Genomic DNA, 9128 nt, shown 5'->3' on the forward strand with positions numbered 1-9128 from the left:
GAAAAGGTGAATAGTTGTCCACTTTAACAAAGTAGCCCTGGAACAGACCATACTGGGCAAAACAGCACTCTGCCAGGCTAAAACTGACCAGACCAGACTAGGCCAAGACAGCTTAGACAATAAACCATCTAAAGGATTAGTCACAAGAAGAGGCTCTCATACATTCATTCCCTGCTGTTTGTTTGCCCCTGTCATGGTTTTGGTCATTACACCTGTCTACACGTTGTCTACATGTTGTCTACACGTTGTCTACGCGTTGTCTACACAATGACAACATCAGTCTAATATAATCAGACAGACTGACCAGAGTTTAGCTAATGAGAGGTCAGACCCCCCCCCCCACTCCTCTGCCTCCCTACAGGCCTCCTCTCCAACTCCATTGGGCAGTGGGGGGCTGAGGGGGTTACAGGGGTGGGAGGTGAGGATTAAGGACACACAATGAGTTAAAGGTTGCCTCTCAGACGACATGGGAGTTGAAGGATCCCTCAGTGTTGATAATTTGTCTAGAATAACTGCTGTGGACCGCCAAGCTCTTTAAGAGTAGAGGAGGAGGGGTTGGAGAGAGGGGGAGAGAGGGAGCAGATAGAGAGAGTGAGAGAGATGGAAAGGGAGTGGAGAGAGCGAGCATAGAGAGTAATAGAGGAAAGGAGAAGGAAGAGAGAGAGTGAGTGGGGGGTGTAGGGGGAGAAAAAGAGAAAGAACTATAAAGAGAGAGAGGAAAGTGAGAGGGGCAAAGAAAGGGAAGAGAGGGAGGCTCCTCACACTGCAGGCCTAAAAGAGCCCAGGGAGGGTGGTCTTTGGTCTGGGGGGGTCTAGAGGGGGGTGTAGGAGCGTTGATGTGGAGGGCCCTCGCTGTCAGAAAGGAATCTGGAGTGAGTGGTGTTGAACAGGGGCTCAGCCCTCCAGCAGGTCTGCACTCATACACCTAAGAAGGATATTTATACATTGTCTCGCAAAGTCCACAGCTTTTCTCCTCCTCTGTGTTTTGAAATGTGGTTCAAAGACCTGTTGGGTAAAAACCTGGGCAGACTATTTAGCTTTCATTCCTAATTGTGTGCTGTGCTGTCTGCTGTACTGAATGACCCCGACCCCAAACTGGAGTTGAACAGGTTTCAAATTAACGGTGTTCAAGAAGTTATTCTTAAAATCTTTTCTCATGAGGGGTTAAGTTTTATCTCTGGATTGGCATCTGTGAAGCCTTTCTTTGTTAAAAAAATATAAAACATGATAACATTAAAACTGTAATCTCTGTCGGAAAGTGAAAACAGTCTGTGTAAAATCAGTCACAACGTGCTGTCACCTGTTGCTGACTTCCATTGCGAGCCTTCTCATGAAGGCTGACAAACAACAGAACACTGCCCTCTAGTGGTCAATAAGGATATGTGCAGGGTCCTGTGGTTTAGAGCTGGGCACTGAGCAGAGCTGGAAACTCAGCCAGTGAGAGAGTCACAGAGAGAACAGGCATCCTTACAGCTGACATCAAGCTCCTCACAGCCCGACCCACCAGACGCGTGAGGCACCACATTGAAAAACCTTTCTTTTGTTTATTCATTTATTCATTTGTTCGTTCAAGCAATCACATGGTCACGCAATCATTCGTTCATGCGATAATTTGCTCATTCATTAACATAATGTCACGTTGCTTCAAGGCATATCTTCTGGGTCGTGTTGAGTCTCTGTCACATAAACCACGTGTCACTGTATAAGCCACCTGTAACTGTCCTATGAACCACATACTGGATGAAACATATTTGACAGTTTCCGTGAGGGACACCTGCTACTCTGAGGCCTCGGGAGCGGATCTCTACGTCAGGAGGTGATGTAAGAGTGTTGATAAGGTGGGTTTGTGTAAAGAGGGGAGACTTTCGACCTGCTGTGGGCTGCGGCCATATGTCCACCTGTGGGGGGTTTCATCACAAGCAGAAAAAAACCCTCTCTGACAACCTCTCAAACCAGCGACAACTGTTTGAAACGTTCTGTTGTAATGCTGTATTTCTACACACTGATCAGGCAGGACAAAGGGTACGCGTTAGGTAATCCAATGAGAAGTAACTTAATTGGCCCCTTTTCCATAGTATATCTGTACCAGCTCTGTGTAAAATGTATATTGTTTACCAGCTCTGTGTAGCAACTGTGTGGCAGTCTTTTCTTGTTACTTGAGGGGAGTGGGCCTGTGCTGTTAGTATACACGAGCGCTGGATGTGTTTGTTCTCACTATCAGGCCCATGCCATTCACCTCTGACAATAGGTGTGTGTGTGTATGGCGGGTGGGCGGGGGTTACATAACACCCTTGACAATTCTGTAGTCGAACACGTCCTCCATTTGTTCATTGCCATGGTGCTCCACAGTCCCTTTGAAGTTACTCTGGTCAGATGAGCGGTTAGGGAGTCGGGCTATTAATCAGAAGGTTGTTGGTTCGATTACCGGCCACGCCAAATGACGTTGTGTCCTTGGGCAAGGCACTTTACCCTACTTGCCTCGGGGAAAATGTCCCTGTACTTACTGTAAGTCGCTCTGGATAAGAGCGTCTGCTAAATGACTAAATGTAAATGATAACCATTAACCTTTATGACATGGGCACTGGGGTTATTGAGGTTAGCTGTGACGGCAGTTGTACAGGATCTTGACCTATATCACACAGCCTGCGTTTATTGTGCCTCACTTCATTCAAGTTAATGCTGACATTAACTATTTCCAATTCAAGCAGACTGTGTGAATCATGTCTGTCTGTCTGCCTGACAATGGTGCTAGATGGGTTTAGACTGTCACTGAGTTACATCATAAAGTCTTAACTTCATACTGAGCAGTGGATATATCTTCTATTTTCTCTTGTGTCATCCTGTCTTTATCACTCTTTCCTTCTCTTTTTCAATCTCTCCTTCTTTCATCATCGCAGGGCTTGGGTCCACAGGTGTCTTTACACAGCTGGTGGAGCTGGATCAGAGTCAGATAGATGGACCAGAAGACTAGGGTCATACAGATGGACCAGGAGACTAGGGTCAGATAGATGAACCAGGAGACTAGGGTCAGATAGATGAACCAGGAGACTAGGGTCAGATAGATGGACCAGAAGAGGAGAGAAGCAAGTGTGTACAGGTGATACAATGTGCTGAAGGCAAGAGATTACTCTGAGCCCAAGCCAACACACACAAACCTGGGACATGAGTGGTGGTAATCATTTTGTCACGTTCCAGGCTGCAGACTGCTCTTCTGCAGCTGTGCCAACACTGGGGGGAACCCAGGTGACTTTTAGAACATGTACACACACAGGTCAATCAATACTAATTCGTACTGAACCAAACACCACGTGTATTAACTCCTCCTTCCTGATGTTATGATCATGATGATGCAAGCCTGACAGATAAGTTTAACACAGCTGTGTCAAGGTTTGAGTTTACAACCCTACCGGATGACATCCCTCTAGGAACAGGGCATGCCCAACTGTACCATGAAGAGAACTCAGAATCACCAGTATTGCCCAGAAAAAACATGTGGGCAATTCCTGTAGTTAAATGTGTGACATCTAGTGGTTGGAATAGCAAACACCAACTGTGAGAAGCTTCTAAAATATGGGTCAAGTTGAGGACTTGACCCCCCCTCTCCCTACACACAAACAGGCAGACACTAACCAATCTAAAAGGTACAGGATCTTTATTGGAGACATACCGTCATGCATTTTAGTGAGGGGGTTGCAGGGGCGCAACCACCGCTGCCATGACCAAGTGTACGTAATCGGAAAGGAGGTATTTGGGTTTGTCCCATTTCCATTCACATCAACACACAACACAATCAACGTCTCACAATCAAGATTAGCGCCATTATGGTTATTATTCTCTTCTGTTGAACAAGAGCTGAATTTCATTAAAAACACAATAGACAATAAATATAATCCCCAGGTCATATTCAGTAAACAGCATTTCCAGAAATAGTAGAAACAAGTCTTTTTTTAAGACAGTTTATCTTGGTCCTGACACATACTCTCCCAGGTCTAACTACTACACCTATTGAAGCCCCTTTAGAGATCAAATTATTATAAGTTCATCCTAAACATTTACACAATATACAAGATCAGCTTGATGGAGTGGTGTGTCTGTGTGCCCAGGGGGTGGGGAAATCAGTTGGGCATGGATTAGACCCCATTTGGATTAGACCCCATTCTTTTCCTCCAACCTTCCCCCCTCCCATCTTCCCCTATCATTCAAGAAAATAACTGACCACCTAGAAGAGGCCTACAGCAGGAGGAAGGATGTTCTTCCAAAGTTCTTCCAGAACATTAAAATTGAGTCTCTCTTTGCCAACCTCTGCGACCTCTGTGAGGTCACATCCTGTGATGACCTCAGTGTGTTTTCCTCCAATAAATCATGGCAACCACAAATGCTGCAGCAGCCACAAGGGAGGCGGTCCTCCAGGTCCATATGGTGCTCACCACGCCCCTCTACAGGCAGAGACAGAAAAGGTATATTTTAGGTTGTGTGTGTATACTGACCCAGCCTTCCTATTGTCTGTGTGTGTGTGTGTGTGTGTGTGTGTGTGTGCGTGCGTGTGTATACACTGACCCAGCCCCCTTGCTGTCTGATCCAGCCATAGATGTTTTCTCTGATAAACTGGAGAACCCAGCAGATGATACGTCTGATGATGTCAAAGTGATTTTGCGTCAGTGCCTGGGGAGGAGAAACACAATCAGAATCACTCCTGCCGCTACCATCGTCTGGCAAACAAGGGAAACTAGCAGGTTCCAGAACGATCTCTCACAAACCACACACAGAAAACTTCAAATCTCTTTAAGAAATGTCAAACTTGACTCTGACATTTTCTTTCGAATTCCAGCATCTTTAATGGACCTTTAGCTCTGCTCTTGGAGAGCCACTTTCCTCTGTTTTAACTGTGAGCCAGTTCACATGATCCTAATAATTATCTGGTGGATCCCGCTGAATCAGGTTACATCATGTGCACTTCTAGCCAGCTGAGAGAGTGAGGTGTATTTGAGCCTGTTTGTCTGCCAGCGGACACACTGATGATTGCAGTAACATACATTGTAGATGAGCCGGTAAGCCAGATGAAAGAGGGCGACCACTCTGCCCCAGTTAATGCCATCTGCGAAGATGCTCCTTGCCACCGTGAAGAAGACATCCTGGGCACAGTTGGCTTGCACGGTGCCAATTAACCTATTAGAGAAAAGACATGTGACATCCTCTCCTCAAGCAGCCATTAAAAGCAGAGGACTGAATGAAGACCTGGCGGGTGGGATCTACACACCGGCTCTACAGGTTAGTCTGATCACACAACAATGGGGCCTGAACGGAACAATGGCCTCAACGTGAAGTAGGGTGATCAAACCTACAACTACGGTTTATCTACTGATGCTATATTGCATTTACATTTAGTCATTTAGCAGACGCTCTTATCCAGAGCAACTTACAGTAAGTACAAGGACATTCTCCCCGAGGCTAGTAGGGTGAAGTGCCTTGCCCAAGGACACCACGTCATTTTGCACGATTAATAGCCCGACTCCCTAACCACTTAGCCATCTGACCCCCCTCTATTGGAGATATATATATCCAGGAAACGCGGGCAGTCCGCCAGGTATCCCTGGAACCCCCACTGCCATGGCGAACATCCCACCTACCGTTGCAGCTCTACATTGTTGTTGAGCTCGTCCGCAATTTTCAGCAGCTGGCCCACAACCTCTTTAATCTCGGGGTCCTGGAGCTCGTTGGGACGCCCCCCCAGGTCCTCGGAGGACAGACGTCTGTCAGGATGCTCAGAGGTGATCCTACCCACCACATACCTGCACACCGGACACCAGAAGAGGCAGGTCAGGGCCTGTGTGTCCACTACATCCACCTTGCATGTACGAGCACAGATAACCGCTCACTAGCAGGGTACTCAACATAGGCCATTGTTGATAATGATTGTGTGAGTATTGATTGAAATGGTTAGAAAAAAGGTTTGATTACCCTCTTAGAACAATTGCTCCTTGTTCCATAATTCGGTCATCAACGACATCTGGAATAAACATATCAACAATTAATCATCAATAAACCTGATTTGGAGGTTTGACTGGAAAATGCTTGTTTCCTGGAAGCTGAAGGCCTATGCCTTGTCTGGCTCTGTAGGAACTCGTATGCTTACATACTGGCCAACCCGTCACTGATACAGATAGCCATGAGCTGCAGAAATTAGTGTGACGTCACGGGGCATTCCCATAGTATTTTCACAACTTGCTGAATTTGGGACAGCAATCTCTCCAGAGGGAAAAATATCAATATAAAACCGTGTAGGCCTTATAGATATTCGGTTGATAACTAAATGTGTATAAACCGGATGTCATTACTGTAAGTGAACAACTTAAAAAGTGAGACATTGTGTCCCTATTTCAAATTAGCCTACTGTTTTCCAGTTGTAGGCCTATCTTGTTCAAAGTATTTAAATTGATAACTAGACCGATACACTCTCTTGCATGACACTGAACTACCATCAATATCCAAGACATCAACATTTAAGTTTCTGATAACTTTAAATAAAAGACACGATCATTATAAATATTTTACCTTCGCCGCCGACAGCACCGAGTTCTTCCTCGCCAGTTTCCTCCCCTACTTCTCGGGAATCTGCCATTGATGGTAGTTTCTCTCCTACAGCCGTGTCGGACCGGTCGTGAGTTACTAGCCTACAGAGTGGCTACTACCGGTAGACAGTCAGTTATTTAACCTAACGGTACATGTACCCTATTAATAAGTAGATACTTTAATTGACTTTCAGAACAACTTGTCCGAGGAGTCGCCTATTTCCTCCCAAGTTACTAACACGGAAATGAATCTCATGAGGGAGTTAACCAATGAGAAGTAACTGTTGATGAAACTGCGCCTCATGTGGACTGTACTCTAGGTAGCTGAAGTGAGTTTGGGCTAGGCCTTCTAGAATATCACAGACAAATAAAAGTAGCAGTCAAAAAAACAGTGGTTCAGATGTCTGGATTAGAAGTCGTGTGCTTGTCAACCTTCAACCTAAAACCTTGTTTTGAATTATTATGTAGCATAACAAGATGTAGGACTAGGCCTATTCTAAAACACCTTTAAAACTGTTAATAAACTCGCCAAAGGCAATTGGCTGGAATAGGATTGCTAGAATATAATTGGCTGGAAAGTATGAGGGACGCTCCAATATTGAAAATTGACATTCCACTGACAGAGATTTCTGTGTCGCTAAACTCTCATAGGATCTCTATTAGCTTACACAACAAACATGTTAATAGGGGACAACAGTTAAAAAAATGTAGGCTAGCCTACATTTAACATAAAAATCTAACCCTATTTCAGGGGTAGAAACAGACTGCCAATAGATGTCGCTGTCTAACCTGAATTTCATCTCCTTTCCCGTCTACTGAAGGATTTTCCGAGAAAGTTGGACGCCAGTCTCGTTTACCTAGTTGTATGACATCAACAAGGTGGGTTTATCAGCTTATCAGTAAATATTTCTGGCAACAAGGCACTTACTCAACCCTGAAAAACAGATAGCATTACAGCTAATAAAAATGAATAATTATACACGTTCTTGTTCCATACCATACCACAGGACTCAAGGTTATAGTTGACAGTTTTAATTGCAGGTCAGATGTCCAGGTGCAGGTGTGCCTTAATAGGTCATTTGACGTTTCTAAATGATTCAAACACCCCTGGAACAAGCTGGGCTTCATTAATCAAAAATATTAGCATTAGCATAGCACACACACACACACACACTCACACCACCCCCACCAACCCCATTCTCTTTCCTTCTGTGTGAGAAAATGTCATCCCTGCAGTGGGACAGTCACTAGCAGCCTGTTTTAATTTTAGCCATGTCATGACAGGATGCTGGTGTGGGTTGTGTGTGTTTTGGTGTGTGGGAGTGGGGGTAGTGGTGGTGGTGGTGGTGGTGTGTGTGTGTGTGTGTGTGGGGGGGGGGGGGGGGGGTAGTTGCAGCAGGAAGGGAAAAGTCCCTAGGAAATTGATATTACTAAATACATCATGTAACTTCTGCGATATAAAATTCCTAAACTCAATGTACAAATATACATTTGGCTCAAGCCCTCTTCTTTTCTGCAGTTCTTCTTAAATACCAATGTTTAAACATATATTTCCTTAAACAGCTCTGTCAAACCAGTGTGATAAGTTTGACAATATTAACATGGGGAAGGTTGTATCTCACCACTGTCCCTCCAGACAGTACTTCCTTCTGTTCTTGTGTGACAAGTATAGCAGGGAGAGGAGGAGGAAATAGGAGGGGGGAGGAGGGTTGAATGGGTACCATTTCTCTCCCTGACACAATTATGATTCGGTCACTGTAATTGCTCACCTCATCATTAATCTCCAACCAAGTCACACAGTTGTTATTATGAGCCCATATACAATACACAACACCAAGCCCTCAGATCAACATTCAGTTACTGATATGCCAACAGCATATGTTTATACTTTCCTCCAGCTGTTTATCATACTCCACGAAGTGTGGTAACTGAATAAGTGTACTTTAAAACCAAATTCATACAGTGATGCATGTTTGAAGGAGAGGGAGAGAGATTTGTTGTGAGTGTGTATGCACGTCTGTGTGTTTGCACAAGTGTGTGTTTTACGTGGGAACAGCAAAACAGAACACATGGTTTGCATTCAAGTAGAGACTTCCTGTTGGTGCTTTTACGTAAATTAAGAGTACACTATGAGGAAAAGGCTCTAACAAGACATCAACTTCTTGTGTGTGTTTAGGGCAAATGTTTCTTTCTGAATCCTTTACCCTCCTCTGCAGTTAGATATATGTTCTAAATAAATTGTAGGCTTGGTAAGACTGTTTCTTTCTAAATAATTATAGGCCATTGTTTATCAGTGTTTTAAGTAGAACCCAGAGAATGTTAGAAGAATTTATAGGCAAATTCTTAATAAATGAAAGAGTTCTATGGGGAACCATCCATAACCCATCCATAGGTTTTGGAAGTCGCCTTTCTTAAAAGGGGCCAGATACATTAATCTGAGTACACAGACAACTCAGCCTTTTAATCTCCAATAGAGGATTAAGAAGTAAGCCTTATTTATCTAAATATGAATGGTAATAAACACATAGAAATGTATGAAGGTTGTACTCCCAGAAATAT

At 44.3% G+C, this 9128-nt stretch overlaps 1 protein-coding gene across 1 annotated transcript; it reads right to left on the bottom strand.

Moving 5' to 3' along the window:
- Positions 1 to 3636: 3636 nt before the first annotated feature.
- Positions 3637 to 6887, bottom strand: zgc:153993 (uncharacterized protein LOC767645 homolog). Its single transcript, XM_062471627.1, has 6 exons — positions 6553 to 6887; positions 5959 to 6007; positions 5628 to 5789; positions 5034 to 5166; positions 4558 to 4662; positions 3637 to 4436 (listed from the first exon to the last, which is right to left on the bottom strand). The coding sequence occupies exons 1-6, from the start codon at positions 6617 to 6619 to the stop codon at positions 4338 to 4340; spliced, it is 615 nt and encodes a 204-aa protein (XP_062327611.1). The 5' UTR covers positions 6620 to 6887; the 3' UTR covers positions 3637 to 4337.
- Between the last annotated feature and the right edge of the window lie 2241 nt (positions 6888 to 9128).

The sequence above is a fragment of the Osmerus eperlanus genome, chromosome 10 (assembly GCF_963692335.1).
Source record: "Osmerus eperlanus chromosome 10, fOsmEpe2.1, whole genome shotgun sequence".
Taxonomy (NCBI): Eukaryota; Metazoa; Chordata; class Actinopteri; order Osmeriformes; family Osmeridae; genus Osmerus; species Osmerus eperlanus.

Excerpts from the sequence above, each read along its gene's own strand:
- zgc:153993 (XM_062471627.1), bottom strand. The coding sequence starts at position 6,619 with ATGGCAGATTCCCGAGAAGTAGGGGAGGAAACTGGCGAGGAAGAACTC. Across the intron at positions 5,790-5,958 it reads GGAGCAATTGTTCTAAGAGG|GTATGTGGTGGGTAGGATCA; the intron begins GTAATCAAACCT and ends TCCGGTGTGCAG. Across the intron at positions 4,437-4,557 it reads TCAGACAGCAAGGGGGCTGG|AGGGGCGTGGTGAGCACCAT; the intron begins GTCAGTGTATAC and ends CTCTGCCTGTAG.